We start from the raw sequence: 26900 nt of genomic DNA on the forward strand, positions 1-26900 counted from the left end.
TGTGTGTGTGTGTGTGTGTGTGTGTGTGTGTGCACACACACACACACACACACACAGAACTTTTTTTTCTCTTGATTATCATATTGTTAGGCGTACTATGTTTACATATTCTGTTGTGCTGCAGCAAGTAAGAATTTCATTGTTCTATCTGGGACAATATAATAATAAAACACTTGACTCTTGAATATACAAACATGTACAAATTTATTTTCCTCAACCTATGGCACTGAGCGAGTCCTAGTCAAGGAAGTTAAAGCCACCCACCACGACAACCCTGTTGCTCAGGCATCTTTCGGTAATCTGTTTACATATCTGTTCCTTTATCTGCACTTGCTTTTGGGAGGCCTATGATAAAATCCTATTAGAGTGCTTATTTCTAAGCTCTTCCCATATTGCTTCAGCGGACAAACCCTCCAGTATGTAGTCTCTGAATGTTGCAATGACAGTCTCCCTGATTAGCAGTGCAACTCCTCCATCTCTTTTGTTTCACTCTCAATCACGCTGAATTACAGAAATCTTGGAATATTGAAAATTGACTGGAATCCAAGATTAATTCTGACCTGCTTGTAATGTTCCAAGTATTCCTTTGGCGGTTGTTTCTGCTTTTCTGCTATTTTACCCAACATGTAATGAATGAGCCACTCCTCCTCATCGCCATCACCTTCACAACGTGTTGCTGATAAGAAACATTGCTTGGCCGTCTCAAGCATGCTGTCTCTTCTTTCTTCCATCTGTGGTGCACAACAAAGACAGTGAATGTCACAATGTTTAGATTGTTTCAGTGACCACTCAGCATTGGCTGTGATCACCAACCCGTCCCCTCAGCCACAGGATGATGTACATCACTTCCCTCTGGAAGGAGACCTGGACTGTCAAAGCTGCCACAGCCAGACATAAAAACAGCTTTTGTCCATAAGTAGTAGCTCTACTCAATAATCAAAATTCTGGAGCCTCCTTTTGCTCTGGTATTTTATTTAATTCACATGTTTAATCAATAATGTTTTATTATTAATGTTTAATGTTTTATGTGTCATTCCTAACTGTCACTGTATGTCCTGTTGTCATTTGCAGGCGGAGCACCAAGGCAAATTCCTTGTACGTGAATACTTGGCCAATAAACTTATTCATTCATTCATACATGAAAACAGCAAACAAAAAGAAAAATTGAAAAGGAAGTTTAATATCCTACAGGCACAAGTCTGCAGATATTGGAATTTGTAGTTCAATATACTGGTTTAAAATTAGTGTTAAAGATGATAACCTAGTAGATTTTAAACAAAATTAATTTACCATTACTCCCTGAGATGAAGAAATTCCAATACTTTTACAATGCAACGTTGCATATCATGCCATGAGCTTTTTCGGAATGCAACTTTTTTTGGCAATCTGCACACACTCCAGAAATGGCAAGAATAAAGTAGCCTTTGTAGGAGTAGGGTCAGCATTTTTCCCTCCCCTGTCTTCAAATTTGTAAATCTTAAATACTAATATAGTTTTTCTCTTAACAGGTGATACCTGACCTGCTGAGCATGTGTAAAGGTAGAACTCATGGGAATAGGAAGTTCGAGACCCAAAGGCAGACGAACTGCTGGCAGGGTCCGGAGGAACATCCATAAATTCACTTGAAGAAACTGTGGATGTATTACAGTACAGTCTATGGACCATGACCTTAGGACCAGCTAACCAGGGATAATATTAGGAGGTGGATGTGAATAGCCATCTCTCATGCTAATCGGATTTTTCAGGAGATGGTTAAAATATGTATAATTCAGAGAAAATAATCAGAGAGGCATGGATGTTGAGGCAAATGATGAGAGCATGGGCGAAATAGATATTGAAGAAACAAGAGGTGGAGGTGTCAATTAACCACTGCTTCAGCATTCACAGGCAAGTTTTCATTTTTGTCCTTAATAGGCTCCATTTAACTAGGCATCATGGGCAGTGAGATATACCTTCACATGGACAATATATTGTGTTCAGAAGCAACATGGTTTTGCAATGATTTGTCCGAGGATTCCAAATGTATGGTGTTCCTTGAGTGCTGTTGTAAACTAAAGAGGAGTTCGTTGAGCAGTTGATATAGAACTATGGCAGGTCTAATGAATTAAATACATACAAAATATCTAAAAGTTGCTGAATTGCAGAGAAAGTAAGGATATTAAGAAGCAAAATGTACAGATAGCCGTAATTATAGACACAATCTATGTTGTAATACTTAAGCTAGCAGTAATTTACATAGAAAATCTCCGACCCAAAATTCTCCCAAACCATTAAACCTGCCGTTGATGATGTGAACTAGTACTGTGACCTTTAGAAACACACCTGTTGTACAACTTCTGATGGCAACTCCATTTTTCGCTGTTTTAACTGGCGTGAAGCAAATGAGTGCAGTGCATAAGACATGGATCCATATTCAATCCAGAGCGAGAGGTTAGAATGATCTATCTCAAGTGCTCGTTTAAAGCAGTTCAGAACAGCAACCGAGTGTTTCCAGATAGGCCCATCACTCTTTAACTCATTTGAATTCAACTTGTCCTGGATACGACTGGCTCGGGCAAGAGCCATGCCAGCCCATGAATCAAACCTACATAACAGAAATTTAAAATATTAGAAAGATGAATCTACAAATAAAACATATCTGCGGTATGCTTGACCAGTTTTCAAGAATCTAACTAGGAGAAAAGAGATTGCAGCTGCTGGAAGTTTATTTTATTGCTACATTTTCTTCCCAGTTGGGCAGCACAGTGGAGCAGCTAGTAGAGCCCCTACCTCACAGTGCCAGAGATCCAGATTTGATTCTGACCTTGGACACTGTCTGTGGGAACTTTGCTCATTCTCCCTGTGACTGCATGAGATTCCTCCAAGTGCACTGGTTTCCTACCACATCCCAAAGACGTGCGGTTAATTGGCCCTCTGTAAATTGCCCCCCAATGTGTAAGGAGTAGATGAGAAGTGGGATACTAGTGTGAGAGTGTAAGGATTTGAGTATAGGAGCAGGGAGGTTCTACTGCAGTTGTACAGGGTCTTGGTGAGACCACACCTGGAGTATTGCGTACAGTTTTAGTCTCCAAATCTGAGGAAGGACATTCTTGCCATAGGGGGAGTGCAGAGAAGGTTTACCAGACTGATTCCTGGGATGTCAGGACTGTCTTATGAAGAAAGACTGGATAGACTTGGTTTATACTCTCTAAAATTTAGGAGACTGAGAGGGGATCTTATAGAAACTTACAAAATTCTTAAGGGGTTGGACAGGCTAGATGCAGGAAGATTGCTCCCGATGTTGGGGAAGTCCAGGACAAGGGGCCACAGCTTAAGGATAAGGGGGAAATCCTTTAAAACTGAGATGAGAAGAACTTTTTTCACACAGAGAGTGGTGAATATCTGGAACTCTCTGCCACAGAGGGTAGTCGAGGCCAGTTCATTGGCTATATTTAAGAGGGAGTTAGATGTGGCCCTTGTGGCTAAGGGGATCAGAGGGTATGGAAAGAAGGCAGGTACGGGATACTGAGTTGGATGATCAGCCATGATCATATTGAATGGCGGTGCAGGCTCGAAGGGCCGAATGGCCTACTCCTGCACCTAATTTCTATGTTTCTATGAGAGGGTGATCAATGGTCGGTGTGGACTCAGTGGGCCATAGGGCCTGCTTCCATGCTGTACCTCTAAACTAAACTGCTGTCTCTGAATTCTGAAGGTAAAGGAAGGTGCAATATTGGACCTGCCTGGGGCATTTACAGTGTTTTGCAAATACACAAGTAGCTGAACAAATTAGAGAGGTTACAACTCCACCAGCTATAATCCACATTTAAATGAGCTCTTTGTTCCTGCTTTTTTAATATTGTCAAGAATTACCCATGTCAAACAGTTCAATCAATTGCTGCAGTTTTAACTAGCAACTCAAAGCAACTGCATCAAAAGATTAACTGGCAACATTTAAAGCCTTATCCATGCGTTAACGACAGTAGAAATAGGGCAGACTTTGTCCAACATACTTGATTCAGGTCACATCAGAATTACAATGCACAAAGAAATAAACAACATAAGTAGGGAAGAAGTAACAACTACTAAGATCAGTGGACCCTACAGCTGCATTCTTTAATTTTTAAATATACAATTAACCCTAAGCAAGACGGCTGAGAAGGTAAAATCTGATTAGTAATAGTGCAGAAGGTTGCAGAGCTTTCAGAAGCAAGTCACATGCAGATATTATTGCAGGCGTTCGCAATCAGTAAACTACAACAACTGAACCATACAAGCTAAGACATCTTAATACTAATGCAGGAAAAAGGGTAAAGGGTGTACAATCACGAAGAGCACATTCTAGTCATTGCAAAATATGAAATCCCAAAATACTACCACAATTGATTTTCTTGATTTCACGACAACTTGTAATTCCTACCTGCCTGGGGAGACACAGATGTCATGCATGTAGAATTTAATAGCTTTCGCCTGTTCTTTGTTCTTGAAATGATAATCAGCCAAGAGGTAATACAACTCATTAACAACAGGAAGCACAGAATCAGTTCCTTCAGGAAGTGTTGGCACCTAAGACAAAAAAGATTTACATCATCAGATTTAAATCTGTAACATTTGCTTTGAAAAAAAGATATTCACTAGAAACCCATTTTAATCGACCCAAATAAAGTTGAAATGAAAATGTTTAGAGAAGGTCTGTAACGTAGCTGTTACCCAATTATTGTAGCTAAATTACAGCAAAGACTAGAGGGCACAGCTGAAAGGCGAGAGGGGCAAAGTTTAAAGGAAATGTGCAGGCAAGATTTGTTTAAACAGGGTGGTAAATGCCTGAGATGCGCTGCCAGGAGTGGTGGTGGAGACAGACACAACAATGTTTTCGATAAGCTTTAAAGACAGGTACATGGTTATGCAGGTAATTGAAGGATTTGGATCATGTTCAGGCAGGTGTGATTTAGCAGTATTGTGGCACTATGTTAGGCATAGGCATTGTGGGTCAAAGGGACTGGTACTGTGCTGTACTGTTCTTTGTAAACAGTTATTTCACACTTTCCTCATCTCTTCCAAATAACGGTCTCTAGTAAAGGATGTGACTTCACAGGTTTCACAATATATAAGCTCCTCCTTCTGCATATTTATCCCTCAATAAGCATAACTAGTACATTAGATGGGAAATAGCTGAGCTCCTGATCCACCGTCTCAAGCCTCTGTAGATACCAGTCACCAACTCTGATGGGACATCTTTACAGGGGTTTCACCACCACAACATCTGGCCTCCAACCATGTGAAAACGTTAAGTATCTTTTTTCCACCTCTGCTATTTTGTAACTGAGTGGGCATGTTCAAAGAATATGAATAAAATATGATAATTGTTCACCCTGATTTCCAGCAGCATTGCTCAGGCTTAAATCTTTCTGTCCCATTCCTACCCTCTCGCCAACTTAAAATTAATTTGAATCCCATCTCTCCCAGCTCTGTCAAAGTGTTTTTGGCTTTAAACATTAAAGTGTGACCTGCTGAGTATTTCCAGTATTTTCTATCTCATTTCAGATTTTTCACACGTGCAGCTTCTTTTCCCATTTAAACACGAGACAAATGAATGCTGGTATTCAGACTGATCTGGATTTCTTCACATAATGAACACAAGGTAGAACATGTGATGGCAAATGCATTTATAACTAAAGGATTATATTAAAATACAAAAGTAGGAATACCTTGCTAAACAGCAAGCGGAGTACTACATACAGTTTTGTGTTCCTCGTTTAAGGAGGAATGTATCCGCCAAAGAGACAATTGAGTAAATCTTTGCTACACTAATTGCCAAGGTGACAGCAGTGCCTGATGAGGGAAAATTCAGCAGAATAGATCTATATTCTCTGTAGTTTAAAATAATCAGCGGTCATCTTGCCATCATGCCGGATTTTGAGCTTGACAGTGGTTGATGTGAGGATGTTACCCATCGGGGAATTAGGATAATTTGGACACCCATTTAAAAAGAGTTGAAGAACAATTTATTCTCTTGGATGAGTATAAATCTTTAGCATTAGCTGCCCCAGGGAGCTGTGGATGTTGTCATTATTTTCAAGTCCAAAAGATCTTCAGACACTTGTGGAAGTGTTCATGGGAATCAGGCAGGAAAGTTAAGATAGCAACCATCTCACAGACTGGCAGAGCAGGCTCTAGGTCCAAGTCATCTATTCCTGCTCCTAAAGGGCCTGTACTACTTGGCGATTTTTTCGGCGACTGCCGGCATCATTGACTGACGTATCATGTCACCGAAAAATACACAGCGTGATGACGTATGACGCGGTGTGATGACGTTCGACGCACGGTATTTTTTCACGGTGTTGCAACCACTTTTTTGTCGCCGCTGGATTTTGAAATGTTCAAAATCTTTTGGCGACACTGATATGACGCCAGCAAAATCGGCAAGTGGGACACGCCCTTAATTCATACATTTGACAGTTCCTCCACAGTGCTATTAACATTACCGTGTCAACGGAGCCTTCAATATATGCTGTAACACTCTCCATCGAAAGAGGTACATTATCTTCGTCACGATCTATCGCAGCAATCTTCTTCAAGAGATTTGCCAAATCTGCAGACACAGTGCTGGTCTTGTAACTGTCGAATTCTGGGCAATTCTTAGGTTTGAAATAGTCAAACATAAATTCTGCGTCATTCCAGCCCAGCTCAACCTGTAGTTAAAACAGCAGAAAAAAACCCAATGACTTACATTGAGCCACTGTTTTTAGTTCATAGAACAGCCGCCAGGAAGTAAGTAAAACAGAAGGAATTAGCTTTCATAGAAATCTTTTAAATATTTCCTTTGGGCAACACAAAATAAATTAATAGCCCAGAATTTACAATCAATGCCAAAACAATAGTCCTTGCTGAGTTCGAAGAAAGTTCACCACAACGATACGCAACATCATCACCTATTCCAACAAGCGATGCCATTGGGCCTCTGATCAAAGTGAGTCCCAGGATTCAATGTCATCAAGGTTGACTCAACAGTCAATCACATTAAAGATCATTCAGAGTCAACATACAAACAATCTTTCATTAACTTTATAAACATGCTAAACAAAGATCAGAATATATATATGATTTAGGAAGAAACCGAAATTCCAAATATGATAAAATACAAGAGTTTTGAAATATTTAAAACTGAAACATCCATGAATAGATCGTAATACCGACCAAACATTCAATGTTTTTTGGGTAAATCTTTTTCTTTAAGCAGCAACTAGGGCTTAGTGGATTATCAACATTTCAAAATAGATCTCTTGCAGCCAAGGCTAAGATTTTCTGAGTATTTTGTAGCAGAACTACTTTGTAAATGTCCGAAATTTTACTCAGCTTTTAGCCAGCTTTACTCATTTCCCTTAATTATAGTGGAGAATACAATAAATCACTGGCAGTATTAAAGCTACACATGCCCAAAATAAAATCACAAAGCTGACATTGTTACCCACAGAGTAACAACAATGAATGCCAATTGCTTCATTTTCATTATTACCCCATAAACCAGTATGAATGTTTCAAAGTGTGAAGGAACTAACATATATGTATACCAGATCTCTAAACTTATTCTATCAATGCACATCATGGTGCCTAGGGGCGGAGGGCACGTCAAACTTAAATCCGTGTTTCCACGAAATTTAAGATATTTCAAGTCATAATTTGTAGGAACGAACTTCAAATGCTGGTTTACACTGAAGGGCCTCTCAGTCTGAAGAAGGTTGTCAACCTGAAACTTCACCTATTCCTTTTCTCCAGAGATGCTGCCTGACCCACTGAGTTACTCCAGCATTTTGTGTCAATTTTCAAGTTATAGCTTGCCATGTTCTGATTTAGAATTTATCCACCAATAAGGCAACAGCATTAACAAACATCCAGAAACATGAGTCTGAAGAAGGGTTTCTCAGTCCACATTCTCAGTCTGAAGAAGGGTTTCGGCCCGAAACGTTGCCTATTTCCTTCGCTCCATAGATGCTGTTGCACCCGCTGAGTTTCTCCAGCACTTTTGTCTACATCCAGAAACATGAAGTTTGAAGAAGAGAAACAAGCACAAATATATGGAATGGATTGGGTAAAATTTAAATACTTTATGCAATCCAGAAATCAGTTTCAATACTACTTCACTCTTCCATTAATTCCGTGTTCGTTCTACCAAAAAATCATTTGTGTTCATATTTCCAAAGCAACTTTTAAATGCAGCCTCAACAAATATTCTCTCTTCAATTAATTGTACCAAACAACACATTGAATCCTAAAGGACAGACCAGGAGCAAATAAATATGTCACAATGGGAGGCAGAAACCAGCATTCACAGAGAGCAGAATTGGTTTTAAGTTGGTTAAGGTTAGTCTAAACACAGTGGATTCATTTCACAAATACGTATAAAGTTTTTTGTGCCTACTTCTATACCACAAAGTATCCCATGTTGTCTAGCTTGTCACATAGAGTGCATACATAGGTACATGCCTGCTGAGCCGAATGTTCCTCCAGATATCTTGCTTTACTTTTCTTACTAGGATAGGCATAGAGACAGTAAAAGCATTGCTCAAGTGCAGTTTCAAGTTCCTCTTTGAAGGGGTGAGCATCTTCAGCTCTTGAGGCAGTCAACTCCTTCTGAAGAACTCGAACCTGTTGAGGAAGACATATTGTGTAAGAAGGAACTGGAGATGCTGGTTTAAACCGAAGATAGACAAAAAAAAAAGCTGGAGTAACTCAGCGGAACAGACAGCATCTCTGGAGAGTGGGAATGGGTGACGTTTCAGGTCGAGACCCTTCTTCAGACATATCAATTTATTCCATGAAGTTTTCAAAACAACATAGTTGGCTGTGCAGTGGAGAAACAGGCCATTTGACTAAAGTTCATGTTCCCAGTCTACTTAATTAAATCCTTTCAGCGTGTCGTAACCCTTTCTTCATCGTGTGCTAATCCACGTTTCCCTTAAGTGCATTTCAAATTTCGCAGTTTAAAGGCAAGGCAACTTTATTTATATAGCACATTTCATACACGAGGCAGACTCAAAGTGCTTCACATAAAAACATGTCATACAATAAAATGAAATAATAAAATGAAATAAAATAGAAGAATTAAAAGAAAAGCAAAATTAAAAATGCATTATAAAAAGTGCAAAAGTAAAAGGTGCAATGTAGTTAAGATTTAGCTGAAAGCTAAAGTAAACATAAAAGTTTTCAGTCTTGTTTTAAAAGTGGTCAAAGTTGAGGCAAGTCTTAAATCTTCAGGAAGTTTATTCCAGCTATTTGTTGCATATTAACTAAATCCTGCTTTCCCATGTTTTGTATTTACTCTGGGAATCACTAACAGATTGGTTTCAGAAGATCTTAGGGGTCTAGAAGGCTTATATAGTGGAAGCATGTCAGTGATATACTTTGGTCCTAAACCATGTCGTGATTTATAGGTGAGCAGCAGGATTTTGAAATCAATTCTCTGACATACAGGGAGCCAATGTAAGGATTTAAGAATTGGTGAAATGCGTTCAAATTTTTTGGTCTTTGTTAGAACTCTAGCAACAGCGTTCTGAACAAGCTGTAGCTGCCTGACAGTTTTTTTCGGAAGACCTGCAAGGAGACCGTTACAATAATCTGATACAGGGTCCCATCTACATTTTGCAGTTCCACATTCTCTGGATGAAGTAATTTCATCCTAGGATATAATTTATAGTGATTTTTTTTCCTTCAAATATTTTAGTAATTGAGTAGTACTTATGACCATAGGCACAAGTGACTGCAATCATGGAATCTGGACCAAAAAGTAAACTGCTAGAAGAACTCAATGAGTCGAGCAGCCCCTGTAGAGACAAAGGGATGGTCGATGTTTCAGGATGAGACCCTGTATCAGGATTGAGTGTGTAGCAAGCAGGTAACTAGTGTATAGAAGTGAGAGGGAGGAGTAAGACAGAGGCTGATAGGTAATAGGTGGGACAAGGAGGCAGAGTGGGGGGTGTTTTGATGGAAGATCAAGCCAAGTGGGGAAGGGGGACGGGACAGAGGCTGGTATGTAATAGGTAGAACCAGTTATGGGAGGGATGATGTTGCACATTTGCATTTCATAATCTCAGTCACGCTACTTACGTAGAATTTAAGCAATGCTCCATCAGAATTACAACACCAGGATCGTCGTCCCAGATATTCATGTGCTGTGTTCAGTAGCATTAGAGAGGAAGGCAGCATTGGAGTTTCAGGGTCTACAAAAAATTCACTTTTAAAATAATATAAACAAGAGAATTGGAGAAATGCATTCCTTACTATGAAATAAAGCAACAAGCATATATGGGTAACAAAACAGTGGCTGAAGAACAGAACTAGCAGCTAATTTTGCACCATTGGCTCATATTCAAGTCTTTCAATCCTAACATGCAGATAAATTAAACTAACATTTTAGAATCAATAACAACACCTCTTGCACTAATGTCCTTCATAGAAGGAAGACCGCTAATATTACCAGGTCTGCCATGTGCAGAGGAATTCAATTGATTGGCCTTAGCTGTACTGTGAACATACTCTTGACTGTACTTCTAGATGGAAAATGTCTACTTGAGATATTGGAGCACATTCATGTTATCTTAATAATGTAGCTGCAGAACAGGAAAAGGTGAATAATTCCTCACAAAACAAAAACAATTCAGATATTTGGGATTATGAACTCTATCTCCAGAAACCTATTGCTCCCCAATAACAAAAGTAATGTGACAACATAATAAATGCCTAATATCTTTTTTGCATCACCATAATACCCTTCCGCCACCCACCCAAATAATTCAGGATATCTTATGCCCTGTAAATACGCTCACAACTTCAATGTCTTAACAAAGCCCAAGTTGAATGTCAAACCCTGTATCCTTTAAACTGTAAGGATACCTCCACCCCCATAAACAAGCTTAAATTTCAACAAGTGTGCTTTCAAAATCCTCTGATAGCTCCAAATAAAATTACTAGAATGCTCTAACCTCTCACAATTCTGTCCCATATGGCCCAACCCACTGCTTCCTACTTACTCAAGGTTTCAAGCACGAGGAGCGAGGCATCGACTTTACAGCTACATAAAATACATCACAAGTACATTGTATATAATGAAAACTGGGAACTCTGGAGATGGTGGTAAGTGTAAGGGACCTTGAAGTAATCAAAAAACATGAGTGGACTGTACAAAATATACTACAAAAAGGCTAATGGATCTTAAAACAGCTTTGACTATAAAGTTACAAATTGTTGTACAGGTATATAAAGTATATATTTTTCAAACAGTAAAGCAATTGAAATTACTAGTATGTATAAACCCTACAAGAGGTAGTTGATTTATACTCAAGTTCAGGCAGTAATACTAACCTGAGTCTTCACTCTTACAGTGTTGACGGCGAAGTGTGTCAAACTCCTCCTCCTCATGTTTTATGATTCTGTAGAGGGTTATCCAAGGCAGCACTGATGACACATGGGGTTCTTTGGCATCTTCTGATATCCCCATGCTGTTGTCAATTATCTACAACAGTACACAAACTCCGGTTAATATTCATCACTTCCGCAGTGCACAATCATACCACCATGGATTGGTGTTCACTTCTATGGTGAACCCGCAAGAGCCAAAAACAACATGCAGTTGATAATCTAAGACCTCATATAGCTGCATCAACCTCCACCAATAACGTGCTTTTAGTGTAGTGCAGCAGTCAACAATAAAGGGACAAATAACTAATGCTAATAATCCAGATCTTGTAGAAGCCAACATGGATCAGCAATCACAATGGCCACTGATCTGTAACTTGGCTAGATTACACAGAAGGATGAGTAATTAACACTTCACTCATATCTCAAATTAACACTGGCCTTTATCCTTTCACCAAAATGAATGATGTAATTGATTTCCTTTTTAGTGGAATGATCATCATTCCACTAAAACAACATCAACAACAATAATTTTCATTTATGTAGTGCATTTAATGTGGCAAAATATACCACTTCACTGCACAGGAAAATTGTCAAACAATTGTTAAAGAAAAATGGACCTCATACGTTGCAATCATAACATTTGTAGAGAATAGGGATATCAAGAAGCATTCCATGGCTAAAAGAGCCAATTGGAAAAGGATGGTTCCACGATATACAAGCACCAGACAGGAAGAAACCGTCTCTGGGACAAGATCCACCCAGATCAAACGAGGAAAAATATCCAGGCAGAAATTATAATCTGGAAACCAGAAGGTTTTAAAATGGGTAAATCTTTCTAAGGGCTATAGGTCGTTGGCAAATATAACATTAAGTCTGAAAATGAAAGATGAGGGTAAAGATCTCACAATGGTCTGTGGATTAACAAACATTTCAGGAACAAGTACAAATCTCAAGAAATCTGATAGGACTAAAATAGATGCAACATCTGGTAAAATAGGCTTATTCTCCATTTTCTACAAAATAAAATAGCGGCAATAACTGTGCAAAGCAACTCGATGCATTAGGACGTACTGAAACGCTTAAGAATACTGAACTTTCAACAATATTCTAGATCACAGCATATTTGGAAAGATTAGAGAACAAAGATGGAGCAGACACACTATTAAATAGAGACAACATTGTTAAACTAAAGTAACATAATTTGAACAGAAGCTTAATTTCTCAATCATCCCCTCAGTACTGTGGATGAATTGCTTCCACTCCAATTCTATGTGTTGTGAAGTGATGATGAGATCAGTTTGGGACTCACAGATTCTGGCTCAAGTGAGGCAGGTGTTTCTTGATTGGTGTGAATGCAGGTAATTTGGAAGGTGGTGCTCTCCTTTTACTTCTTTACTGAGCTTCCTTGGGTTCCTGTAAAGTTCTGGTCACAGTGAAAATGCAGGTGATGTGGTAAATGAGCACTTGGTATTCATTACAGAGCAGGACATTGTGTTGGAGAATTCAGAGAGGGAGGGTGGTGAAATTGAAAGAACAAATCATGGTCAAAAGGGAAGTGGTGTGAGATACCTAAGAGTGGTTTAAGGTGGATGAACCCCAGAACCTGATGAGACATGTTCCATACAGCTAAGGGAGCAAATAGAGGAGATTGTTTCACCATTACCGGTTTTGTAGTCATCGTTAGCCACAGGCGAGGTGTCAGGTGACGGGAAGAATAAAAATCACACCTTCATTTGGGAAGGGCAATAGGGATAAGAGGTGATTATCGGCAGCAAATTTAACACCAATGGCAGGGAAATTACTTGGAAAAAAGGGACAAAATTAATCTGCACTTCGAGTAGCAGGGATTAATAAAAGGTAGAAGTCTAGCCTTGTTTGGAGATTCTTCCTGACTAATTTGATTGAATTAGAGAAGTAACTAAGTGTGTCAATGAAGGTAGTGGAGCTGATCTGGTCTACATGACCTTCAGCCCTTTGACAACGTACAGTATGTGACATTGTCCAAAAGTTGAAAGCCCATAAAATCCAGAGAATTTGGAACCAAAATTTGGATTGGTGAAAGGAGTCTGAGAGTAATGATAGAGGCAATAAAAAGGAACTGCAGATCCCAGTCGATACCAAAGATAGACACAAAATGCTGGAGTTACTCTGTGGGTCAGATACCATCTCTGGAGAAAATAGATAGGTGATATTTTGAGTCAAGACCCTTCTTTAGACTTGACATGACTCGAAACGTCACCCATCTATTTTCTCCTGAGATGCTATCTGACCCAATGAGTTACTCCAGCATTTTGTGTCCAGTATTGATAAGAGAGATAGTACTGGAACCTCGCATAAACATTAATGATATGGATGTGAATGAAAATGTATACGATTTGGAAGTTTACAAATTTCACAATAATTAGCATATGGAGATGAGTAGTCTTTGGGTGTAGATCAATAACCTATCCTACCATTGGTGCTGCAAGGGTGTTTTTCAGACTGGAGGCCTGTGACTAGTGATGTGCCTCAGGTATCAGCTGGGCCCATTTCTGTTTGTGGTTATATCAATGATTTGGATGAGAATGTACAAGGCATGATTAGTAAGTTTGCAGGTCAGATTAAAGTGGGTGCTATCATTGAGAGTGAAGTTGGTTATCAAAATTTACAGCGGGATCTTGATCAGCTGGGCAAGTGGACTGAGGAATGGCTAATGGAGAATAATGGAGACAAGTGCAAAGTGTTGCATTTTGGGAAGTCAAATCATGTCAGGACCTTCACAGTGAATGGTAGGGCCCTGGGGAGCATTGGACTTACCAAGCTATTGGGAGAGTTTGGAATGGAGTGTATTTCAAGAGAGGAATAGATAGGGTGAATGTCAGTCTTTTATGCAAGGTAGGGGAATGAAACACAAGAGGCTTATATTTATGGTGTGAGGGGCAAGATTTAATACAAACTGAAGGGCAATGTTTTCCACTCAGAGGATAGTTTATTTATGGAACAAGCTGCCAGAGCAGGTAGAATTTGTGACACGTACTATCACAGCATTTAAAAGACAATTAGACCGTTACATGGATATCAGAGGTTTAGAGGAATATGGGCCGAACGCAGGGAAATGGGGTTAGCTTGGAATGGCCATCTGGGTCGGTATGGATGAGTTGGGCTAAAGGGCCCGTTTCCATGCTTTATGACTTTATGCAGGGTTGACTTTTTTTCTCTGTAGTTTAGGACATGTGATCTCACTGAAATGTACAATTGCATAGATATTTCTTCTGCCTGGGATGTTTAGAAAGTATGGTTACAGATCAAAATAAGGGGTTAGGCATTCAGGACCAAAGGACAAAAAAATTCACCCACAGGAGGAATGAATCTTCGGAATTCACTACACAGGTCTATCGATTCTCAGCGATTCAAGATTCACAGTGTGATCGTTGGTCGGCGCGGACTTGAAGGGCTGAAGCTTCTGTGCTGTACTTCTAAACTCATTAGAATTTGACGGATTTTTGGACAAGAAGTCAGTCGAGATGTAGAGGATCAGTGCAGGGAAATAATTAAGTAAATAAATGAAAAGTCACCCGTGTACCCCTCCCCCGCCCCAGCCCGTGTAAAGGCATATCTGCACAAAGATAGACTTTAAGTTGAATAATAGCTAATAACCCAGAAATTGGCAAAAAATAGCAGCTGATGCAACATATGTGGAGAGAGACACACAGAGAGAGTGAAAATTCTTGGTGGCACCCAAGACAGATGCATTAGAGTTGGATGAACTTACCTAACCAATTCCAAATATACAATGTCAACCTTTCTGGTTTTCTTTTCTTTTCAGGGCCCGTCCCACTGTACGAGGTAATTCAAGAGTTCTCCCGAGGTATCCCCGATTCGAACTCGGAGAATTACGGTAATAGCCGCTCGTAGGTACTCGGGGCTTTCGTGGACATTTTTCAACATGTTGCAAAATCTTCACGAGCTTACCACGTTTCCCAGAGTACCTGCCGTTAGCGTTACGAGCTGCTAAGAGACGTCCCGAGCTCCGACGTACCCGCAATGTACATTCTACGTACTTACCACAAGCTTTTTTTTTTTTTTTTTTAAACTCGGGAGAGCTCTTGAATTATCTCGTACAGTGGGACAGGCCCTTTACAAATGGACAAGAATACAAGTATCACAATGTTGAGCCATTATTCCAATGAAACAGAATATAACAAACCAAATGGATACCATAAGGAGGTAATAGTGTAGGAAAGGTGATCTTAAATATGCAGTTGAACCAGATTACTTTTGGATGAATGCAAGCAAACGACAAAGAAGCAAATAATAATTGACTGCAATTAAAATGGATACGTTGCACTAAACAATAGGCTCTTCTTACCTGAATGAGATTGTTGGCAAATCTGACAAAACACGGGTTCATGGATTGTTCCTCCAGGATACTGCTATCACCAGACAAAGAGTAGTCAATCCCAGTCAACAGCTGAGTCACTGTTGAAACCCACTCTTCCTTTGAGGATGAAGATGATACATTGTTCATCTGTAGAATGGCTTCATTTAGGGCAACTTCAGAACACTCCAAGCACTGTCTGTAATCTTTCATCTTTAATAATGAGTCCTGACAAAAAATTAGAGCAGGAAGCCATTCACCAAACTGAGGAAGTTACTTGGGAAGCAGTGGTGTAAGCAGAAACAGAACAAACAAAGCTTTCTAAATTGAATTGTTACTCCACAGCTAATACAAATACAAGGAGTTAATTTACACTGTTATAGGATTTGTACGCTATTTGGTTAAAAGGTATTAGTACATCTGCACATTATTTAATTTTTAGAACTCTTCCATGTTTTTATGTTTATATCACGACTTTTCATCTATTTGTAACACTCATTAGTTTAGTCTATTTCAGAGATTCAGCAGCTCTGTTATCCCACTTTCTCATCCCCTCTCTACACAGTATGGGCAATTTACTTAGGCCAATCAACCTACAATCCCACACATGTTTGAGATGTGAGAGGAAACAAGAGCACCTGGAGAAAACCAACATGGTGGCAGGGAGGATGTCCTAACATTGAATCCGTGTCTCTGGCACTGCGCCATTATGTTTCCCCTTTTTAAATCCACAACAACGTTATTTATATCCAAGGCAAGCTTTAAAAAAAATGTATGCCACAGTATCAGCCCCGAAATCAACAATAAACGCGAATTGCAACACGTTGACTCAAAGTTATAGCTTGCTCAGGATTTTCATATATGGAAATCCACTGCACATGACTCAAAATGGTCAATTTCTCTGATAAGGATTGATCCAATCTATTCCTAACAAGCAATCTTTATGTTACTTCAGCCAATTAAACCAACTGATGGCAATCATGCACAGACTTGTAGTATATAGGGTGGGAAGAGTAGACAAGATACAAGCCACCTTTAAGCATTCAAGGAGCAATCCCATTGATTCGCAAAGTAAATCATTTTTATAGTCAAACGATATTTAGCACTTCCTGTTTATTGAGCAATGGCCTCTGTAGTGCCACCTAAAATCCAAAATTGTTAATGTGACGTATCTGAATTACCTGCAGCAGGAGGAGCTGAGCAGGTCGCTCAGGGATGGAGGTAACAAATTCGAGAGGCTTTGTTCGGCCAATTGCACCAAGGGACAATGTGGGTCGCAACAGCTTCACAACCTGATCATATTCACCCATCTCATACAGTCGTTGAACCTCCTCAAGACTCTGGCATCTCTCAAGTGACTTGAGTTTTTTATCAATCTGGTATGGACAGAAGGAAAAGAATAGAATGTAAGGCAAGGCAAGGCAAGACAAGTTTATTTGTATAGCACCATTCGTGCAAACAGCACTTCAAGGTGCTTTACAGGAAAGGAAAAATAAAAGTCAATAATTAAAAATTGCAAAATAAGCAATACGACAAATGTATGAATAATAAAACAACGTCAATGCAACAATAAAACATTTTTAAAAAGCACATAAAAGGGTTAAAATTAGACGGTTAAGATTACCTGCATGTCGGGTTATGGACAAGCTATAGTAAACAACAGTGTTTTTAGGCCTGATTTAAATGCGCTTACAGTCTGTGCACACCTCAGGTGTTCAGGGAGCTTGTTCCACAGGTGTGGAGCATAAAAACTGAATGCTGCTTCAGCCTTTTTAGTTCTGACCCTGGGAACACAGAGTAAACCTGTCCCTGAAGACCTGAGGAGTCTAGGCGCCTCATATACAACAAGTAGGTCAGAGATGTATTTTGGACCTAGACCATTCAGTGCCTTGTAGGTCAGTAACAGAATTTTAAAATCTATCCTCTTACACACAGGGAGCCAGTGCAAAGATTTAAGGACAGGTGTAATGTGGTCCATTTTCTTGGTGTTGGTCAAGACTCTGGCAGCGGCATTTTGGATAAGCTGCAATTGTTTAATTGATTTTTTATTGAGACCTGTAAAGATGCCATTACAATAATCTAACCTACTAAAAATATATGCATGAACAAGTTTTTCAGTGTCTTCTTTGGACAGAAATCCCTTGATTCTTGCAATATTTTTTAGATGGTAATAGGCAGATCTGGTAATGGTCTTTATATGGCTTGTAAAATTCAAATCCGAGTCCACAACTACACCAAGGTTTCTGGCTTTGTCTGTGGTTTTCAGTGCAATTGAGTCCATTAGGGACTAAACATTGGTGAATTACAGTTGACACTTCTGCTTTTGTTACACAATATTTTCAGTACAGTAAGTAAAGCTTTGTACCTCTTCCAACGATATAGCAGAATCCACATGTAAATTCGGCAGTCTGATAGTAAAACTATCACCATTCCTGCTGCCAACCTTAATCCCCATGGAACTGCAAAACAAACTAGTGCAGATATCATAGCTCTCCAGAGCTTGTTCCATATCACCCTGTGAACAAATACATTGAAACATCAAATTCATGGGTTTGAATCTTAGTCAAGCATTTTAACACAAAAACAGTTTCCTTCATGAACAACTTCATGATACAAGACTGCTCACAAGTTGACATTATTACAATTATTGACAGGGTCACTGTATGCATTATTCCTGTTCTACACAACATCTGATCTAGCAGGGCAAAAAAAAAAAGCTGCATTTGGTCAGTATATATTAAATATTATATAATAATCAAATCTTTTAAATTTGTGTTCCAAGAATAAAGACAATAGGATGCTAGGAAACAGATTTAATTATTACAGCCACTGTGGTTTTCTCAAGATTCAGGCAAGTCACCAACAAAAGGGGAGCTGCCTGAACTGCAAGATACCATCTTTTTACAGCACTCTTCCTGAGCTAAGGGAGGCAGAGAGGTCTCTCTGACTAAAAGAAGAATTTTGCTTTTCATCTCCTTTTTTGTACCAAGATTGGCAACCTCTGGTCTCAGACAGCCCACATTCAATAAAGAGAAGGTAATGGATCTGGCAGCAGTCGAGACAGCGTTACCCACTTTCCCTCATTTTAATGGAATTTTCAAAGTGAACCTGGATCAATTGAAAGAATTAATTTGCCTTTATCATGAGCTGAGAATTAGAAAACTAGTATTACTGAACTCACCATGCAAGTAGTGAGTTTAAACCATAAAACACAAACCTGCAATGCCATGAATCTAGCTTTCAACCAGTATACTTGAACAACAAAAACTAGCCAGTCATTCTCAAACAGATCCCTCTGGGAGGAAGTGAAGGCCAGTTGAATCAGGTCCCCCAAATAATGGCTTCCCGGAAAATCAGGCCCCAGCTGTGCAGCTGTGTTACTGGAGGTACATTTCCGAGGAGAAACTGGAGTAAAAAAACAACAAACACATGGTAAAACAAAAAATCATCGAGTCATACCACACAAAAACAGCCCCTTAGGCCCAACTCCCCCATGCCGCTTACAAGATGCCCCCATACCAAGATGCCCCATACAAACTAGTCCCATCACCCTGCACCTCCCCAATATCACTCTAAACCTTTCTTATCAACACAATATCGGCACAATATTTGCCACCCTCCAGTCTACCAGCACATCGCCCATATCTAATGATGATTCACCAATCTCAACCAGGGCTTCTGCAATTTCTTCTCTCAGTTCCCACGGTGTCGTCGTATATACCCGATCAGCCCCAGGAGACTTATCTAATTCATACGTTTTAGGATATGCAGCACCACCTCCAATAGACAAATAATTGGGAAATTAAATATAATGTAGATAAATGCAAGTAATTTTGCGAGGAAGAATAGGGAATTTCCTCATTTATTTGAGAGTGTGCCCAGGTGAGATAGAGGAACAAATGGATAGAGTACAAACACCAATTGTTAAAAGTTACACAACAAATTAGTAAGGCCACAAAAAAACTAGCATCCACTGCTAGAGGAATAGAAAGTAAAGCAGGGGGGGGGGGGTTGTGCTAATACCAATATCAAGAAAGGGTGAAAATAGCAAGAAAGGAAGAACAGTTGGATTTCTTTTCTTTAGAAAATAAAGCCAAAGGGCAACCTTATGGATGTCTTTAAAACTTTGAAGAGATAATGCCAAGATAATATTTCCCTTTGTGGGGAAGAGCATATTAAGTGACCAATAATAAGGTGGTCACTTAGAAATCGAAAATAAATATCTTCATCCCACCTCAAGAATGGTGAGAATGTGGAATTCAAGAAGTACAATTCAAGGGGAGACTGTGGCTATTCACCATATTTATGCCCCTCATTATTTTATAAGATCACCCCTCAGCTTTCTAGATGAAAAAAGACCTAGCCTACCTAACCTCTCTATAGATCTCAAACTCTCTATAAACCAAAAACATCCAGTTAAATGACATCCTTCTTGTTGCAGACATCTAGAATTGTACATAGTGCTCCAAATGTTGCCTTATTAAGGTCTAATATAGGAGTAACATGATATCCCAACACCTGTATTCAACACACTGACCAATGTTCCAACTCCTGTACTCAATACCCTGACCAATGAAGCCAAGTGTGTCAAACGCCTACTTCACTACCCTGTCACCTGAGACACCACCTTCATTAAATTCAGTACCCGTACACCTAGGTCTCTTTGTTTTACAACACTCCACAGTGCCCAAACATTTACTGTACGTCCTGTCTTGGTTTGTCCTACCAATATACTACATCTCCCATTTATCTGAATCAAGCTCCATCTGCCATTCCTTGGTCCTTTGGACCAGTTGATCAAGATCCTGTAGCAATCGTAGATATCCGTCTTCACTGTCCACTGTACCACCTATTTTAGTGCAAACTTGCTAACCGTGCTACATTCAGACCTCCAGTCTGGAAAATAATAACCCATCTCCACCCGCTGCCACCCACTAGCAACAAGTCTGTTAAAATTTTGCAGCTTCTTATCTGCATACTATAGCAGTTAGTTCTATCTTGTGTAGAATTTTATTTTGTCAGGTGCAGGAGTAGCCTAAAAGAACTGCATCTCTGATCACTGCCTCTGCTGAAGAACACACATTTACACAGCATATTGGAAGATTGCAATGTGTTTTCACAGTTGTTGAATTATCTTCAACGTATAGTAGATAAAATAGACCACTGTGAATTTTCAAGTAGCTGGGTCTCATAAGCAATCCCCATCCAGTTATCTAATCACATAAGGTTGAACGTACTGCCAAAATTTGGGAAATAGTGATATAGGAACTATCTTCAGATAAAAGATGCCCATTTTACACTCTATATTGCTCATGATGGCTGAGCAAATACGTAAGGATTATATAAATGCAAGTCACATTGTAGATATTAAAGCTGAACAAATGATTGTCAATAATCAATTATTACATAGAAAATAGGTGCAGGATTAGGCCATTCGGCTCTTCGAGCCAGCACCGCCATTCAATATGATCATGGCTGATCATCCAAAATCTGAAACCCGCTTTTCCCCCATATCCCTGGATTCCCCTAGCCCTAAAAAACAAATCTAACTCTCTCTTGAATACTATGAAGGAGATGCTGTGAAGTTAAATGCTTCATACCTGTGGTACTTTTGGACTTAGTCAGAAGCCACTGATCGAGCTGTAGTTCCATACACACCAGGCACATTACCATCATATCCTGAATACAATAGAGAACAATTAAATATTCTAATGTAAAACGTCAAAGCCAAAATGCATAGAACAGTTACTTTTTAAAAATTATGAAAATAGCTTTGTAAAAATTACTTTGTCATTCTCAGTTATGCATTCAATTTGACTGTGCTAAATAACCTTAAACCTGTCACACAAGTAATGATATCAAATGTTACCATAATTTTAGTGCTTCTTTGGGGAATTTACATTAGAAAGCAAGTGTTTGAACTCTATTGCCATCCAATGATGATTTCAAGAATTGAAAGATCCATGATAAATTCTGAGCCTTGGCACTGCAATTCAATCCAGAATGATGAATGAAGAATGGTTGTGCACTGGGCAATAACCATATGTGAAATTATTTACTGGACTGGAACCTAATCAAGGATGAAAAAGGATTGAAAAGTTCATCCAGTTAATATTTTTTACAAATGAATTGGAATTGAAATATGTAAAAGAGCAGTCAAAATAGATGGTAGCGGGAGAACTGATATATATTACCATTGCCATGCTTACAAGCATGAATTTTGCAATTCTAGGAAACCATATAATTTGGAGTACATTTCAAAACAAAGAGCAGCTATTAGCACTTTAGATATTTAACTTATTTAAAGGTACTAAAAGGCTTTACATTAGCATGATTGTAAACTATATGGTGCGGAGCTATTAGGACAGTTCATCAAAAGCCTGGCATTTAAAAAGAATGGCATAAATTGTTAGGAGTTCAAAGGGTTTTCGGAAGAATTTTAGACCCAGGTAGCTTAAGGCATTTCATTCAGGGAGAGTGGAGAGAACTTCAAACAGGAAGCATAGATGATTTAAACGGGTCCTTTTCACAATGCAGGCAGTGACTAGTGGGGTCCCCCAAGTCAGTTGGGACCCCATTTTACAGCATATATTAATGATTGGATGAGGGAATTGAAGGCAATATCTCCAAGTTTGCGGATGACACTAAGCTGGGGGGCAGTGTTAGCTGGCATTGTTTAGAAGACTGCAGGGTGACAGTTTGATGGGCATCTGGCAATTCTTGTATATATTAACTGGAACCATGTGGCAAAAACAGGAATTGCAGACTATAAATGTAGCCGATTGGGAAATCGCAGCGAGACCTGGGTGCTGGTACACAAAGGTAGGCATGCAGGTGTCATGTGTGAAAATGGTATTTAGCATCCTTGCAAGGATTTGTAGGAAAAGGTTCTAAATTAAAGGGTGATAACCACACCTATATACACAAATCTGAGGACAAACATATTCAAAGAGGAGTGCAGAGATTTCCCAGACCCATTCCATGTCAGGACTGTCTTAGAGACACAGAGTTTATACTCTCTAAATGTTAAGATTAGGGGATCATAGAAACTTACAAAATCCAAAGGCTAGATGCAAAAAGATTGTTATAGCCTAAGTCCAGACAAGGGGTCACAGCTTAAGGATAAGGGGGAAATCCTTTAAAACCGATATAGTGCTTGCAGAGAGTGGTGAATCTCTGGATAATGCCCCAGAGGGTATGAGGCCAGTTCATTGGGTTAGAATTTCCTGCTAAATCAAATGATAATACTGAGTTACACCATATCATATTAAAAGTTAATTTCCTGCCCTAATTATGTTTCTATTCAGGGAGAGTAGAGTTCAAGCCACCATAATGATTTAGGTCACCTGCCTTTCTTTGTCCAATTTGTAGTTGTCACCATTCAGCACTGATTTTCCAAAGACAACTTGTGTTTTGTGATTAAATGCAAATGGCATTGTTTAGAAATCACAGTTTATTTCATCTGGAATTCTTGTATATATTAACTGGAACATGCAAAATTGTCATATTGTAGATAAATCGTAAAGTTGCTGCTCAACACCATGTCATGTGTGAATCGCTTAAGCATCCTTAAGATTTGTAAAAACAAATTAAATGATAATATATACACAAATACAAATTTTAGAATTTCTGCCACACTAAGGAGTGTAATCTCATGTTTTTCTATTTTACTGCATCTTGCCCCTATGATGCAGGGTAGAACAAAACAATTGATAGTAACAAATTTAAAAGTGAGGGCCCTCAAATTTCCCTCGAGAAAAAAAGCTTAAAATGATAAGCAAAATTTACACTTTAAAATATTATTTACTGTTATCATTTAGGATTTTTATGCTCCATATAGTTTTGCATAATCCTACAATCACAGAGAATCCCCATCTAAACTGAATATCTCAGAGTATGATAAAGCATTCTGATTCTGATGATAGACTTTTATTCAGTCCAATGCATAAATTTCATAAATTGAAACTGAAACTAATGATATGGCCACCATTCAAAATGCGCCCCAAAACATAAAAACTGTGCAATATCATTAAGATAGTGATTTAAAGTATGAGTTAATATATGTAATACTAGACAATGCTATTACTATAACTGTATTATTATTATAATGCTATTATTATACAATGCTATTATTATATCTTGATTTAGATTGTCATACAATCTGATAAAAAATATTGTGAAGAAAAAGTTTCAGCAGTAGCATGGAAAGTAAATACATCTTTCCGCACAGTTCCCAACTTTATACGATGTCCAATACTATGTACTACTATTTTTAAATGAGTGGAAAATACTGTCTTGCAAAGTTATGGTAGTATCAATTAACTCTATCATTGAATAAAATATGTATAGCTAGCCTTCAAGCTAAGCTCATAACATGGTTATGTTACAAAGAACAACTCCATTTTTCAAATGTAGCACAAGTTTAAATATGGGATAGACTCTGGAAAAATAAGTATGAACATTACAAAACATTTCCATGCATGTCACATCAAAACATATAGAAACATAGAAAATAGGTGCAGGAGTAGGCCATTCGGCCCTTCGAGCCTGCACCACCATTCAATATGATCATGGCTGATCATCCAACTCAGTATCCCATCCCTGCCTCTCTCCATACCCCCTGATCCCTTTAGCCACAAGGGCCACATCTAACTCCCTCTTAAATATAGTCAATGAACTGGCCTCATATACTGTATTCAGAATATACAAGTACGAATTCCATCTCTGGAACGGTCCATTAGCACAATCTAACTTACCATAAAATGCAGGTGGGTGGAATACATCATTGATGGTAATTCAATACAAACAAAAGGAAAAGTATTCAAGATCATTAGAACTATTAAGTTTGATGTCAATACCTTGATGTGCTGGTTGCTGCACTCTCGTAGGATAGGATTAGGCAGGCTGCTGCAGTGTTTTCTCCAGCTGTTGTAAATTGAAAGCACAACCTCTGCCAATCTAGGTGGCCATTTTGCCAAGAACTTCTGACCAAGTACCTTTAGATATTTTAACATCAGATCCAGTATTCCACCATTCTTCAGATTGTTCAGTAAGAACTTGTGAACATCTTGCTTTTCTATGTGTTTAAAAAGAAAGCTACAATTACCAAAATCTACCAATGATGAACCTATTACATTAAGTAGGGTCCATCTCATTCTGGCACAAAATTTAATTTGAAATGTGAAATATATATAATGAAAAAAGAAAAATTAGCAATCAAACAAATGTTGACAAAGACAGGCGTTGTCAAAATTTAATAATGATTTAGAAAGGGATTTCAACATAGTATCTCCAAAAATGCAATGAGGATGATGCAGGGAAACTCCACAGTTGATGGAGCAGCCAAATATGTGGCAATTACAATACGATGACCATAACTGAATTAATCCATTTTGGTGGCAAATTATTTTCTGAACAGTAATAGATTGGGAAAAAGGGAGGTACAATGAGACTTGGGACTAATTTACAAAGCCAATCAACATAATACAACAAGACCATCAACTGTTAGAATTAGTTGTGAAATTATTGAGAATTAAATGAGACTAATTGATGAAAATAAGCATGCAAATACAGCAAGCACAGAAGGCGGCAAATGGAACAGTGGTCTCAAAGGTGAAAGGAGTTGAGTCCAGGAATAGGCGGTCCTGTCTAAAGATAACAGGCAAGCCATGCAGGACAGGGATGAGGCGAAATGTCGTCACCCAGAGAGGGGTGAACCTGTGGAACTCTCCCACAGAAGATATTTGAAGCTGAATCATTAAATAGAGAAGCCATCGATTGATTTGAAACAGGGATGGAAATTTTAAAAAGCAAGCTTTTACATAGCCATGTCAACACAGATCAGCAAACACTGGAGGTGAGGGGTCATTATAAGTTACGGAATTATATTATTCTGACTAATTTAGCAAAGTGGAGAACAGTTTTCAAAAATTATAAAATACTATAACATTCACATAATTCCCAAGTTGCTGCAGGAAATAAAAACACTTGGATTACATATATAAAGGGTACAAACAGTGAAGATTACTCACATGTAACTATTCTATATAAATGACAAACAAAAATTTAAGGTCTGGAATTTTAAAAAAAAAATCTTAAATCACTTTCACTTCAGCTTTTTGGGGACCTATTATGTGGACAAAATATCGAGCAAAAATAAATCAAATCCATATTTCAAATCTGTAACCATAACATACAGTAAAAAATATCACAGACACGGTAATACTTAACTGAAAGGTTACAAAGCCAATCAACATGATAAAACAAGACCGTCAACTGTTAGAATTAGTTGTGAAATTATTGAGAATTAAAAACATTCGGAACTGGGCGCTTCTGTTTCCTCAAGACATGAGAGTTAGTAGGTTAAATAGCCACTGTAGGTTGCCCCAAACATGTAGGCGATTCGTAGAATCTGAGGGGAATCGATTAGAATGTGAGAATAACAATATTAGATTAATGTAACGAGTGGTTGATGGCCCATGTGAACCGAAGAGCCTGTAGAGTACTGTATGACTATGAGAAAAAGCTTGAAACCTGGTGGTGATATGGAAAAGTGTAGACGTGCAGAAGAACAAATCTCAAAGCAACTGGCCTGAAAACCTACCGAATTCCATGAAAGATGAAGGGTCAAATTGCATTCTATAAGGACCCATTAGTTGTTGATTTTCCTTTTTCAGTTCTGTCTGTACTTCAAAGGTACTAAAAGCATCTTCTTCATCCTCCAGTTCTAACCTCTTCAGCCTTGTAAGAGAAATGAAGTTAGCATGAATTAGCTGTCTTATTAAAGTAGTAATGTGTGTAAATAGACAATAGGTGCAGGAGTAGGCCATTCGGCCCTTTGAGCCAGCATCGCCATTCAATGTGATCATGGCTGATCATCCCCAATCAGTACCCCGTTCCCCATATCCCCTGACTCCGCTATCTTTAAAAGCCCTATCTGGGTCTCCCTTGAAAGTATCCAGAGAACCGGCCTCCACCGCCCTCAAAGGCAGAGAATTCCACAGACTCACAACTCCCTGTGTGAAAAAGTGTTTCTAAATTCTAAATGGCTTACCCCTTATTCTTAAACAGTGGCCCCTGGTTCTGGGAACATGTTTCCTCCAGCGTGTCCAAACCTTTAATAATCTTATATGTTTCAATAAGATTCCCT

The 26900-nt window shown here is 38.8% G+C and overlaps 1 protein-coding gene across 3 annotated transcripts in view; it reads right to left on the minus strand.

Moving 5' to 3' along the window:
• The window catches only part of cabin1 (calcineurin binding protein 1), a 218712-nt gene that overhangs the window by 163469 nt on the left and 28343 nt on the right, over positions 1 to 26900 (minus strand). For all 3 annotated transcript variants that reach the window (XM_055655959.1, XM_055655957.1, XM_055655960.1), the window contains exons 10-23: positions 26355 to 26491; positions 24610 to 24827; positions 21352 to 21430; positions 18969 to 19156; positions 18117 to 18266; positions 16933 to 17127; positions 15743 to 15979; positions 11338 to 11488; positions 10084 to 10196; positions 8464 to 8625; positions 6465 to 6671; positions 4400 to 4545; positions 2323 to 2584; positions 561 to 731 (exon numbers count right to left, since the gene is read on the minus strand). In XM_055655959.1, the coding sequence (XP_055511934.1) occupies positions 561 to 731; positions 2323 to 2584; positions 4400 to 4545; positions 6465 to 6671; positions 8464 to 8625; positions 10084 to 10196; positions 11338 to 11488; positions 15743 to 15979; positions 16933 to 17127; positions 18117 to 18266; positions 18969 to 19156; positions 21352 to 21430; positions 24610 to 24827; positions 26355 to 26491 (2416 nt within the window). The remainder of the gene's footprint in view (positions 1 to 560; positions 732 to 2322; positions 2585 to 4399; positions 4546 to 6464; positions 6672 to 8463; positions 8626 to 10083; positions 10197 to 11337; positions 11489 to 15742; positions 15980 to 16932; positions 17128 to 18116; positions 18267 to 18968; positions 19157 to 21351; positions 21431 to 24609; positions 24828 to 26354; positions 26492 to 26900) is intronic.

The sequence above is a fragment of the Leucoraja erinacea genome, chromosome 25 (assembly GCF_028641065.1).
Source record: "Leucoraja erinacea ecotype New England chromosome 25, Leri_hhj_1, whole genome shotgun sequence".
Taxonomy (NCBI): Eukaryota; Metazoa; Chordata; class Chondrichthyes; order Rajiformes; family Rajidae; genus Leucoraja; species Leucoraja erinaceus.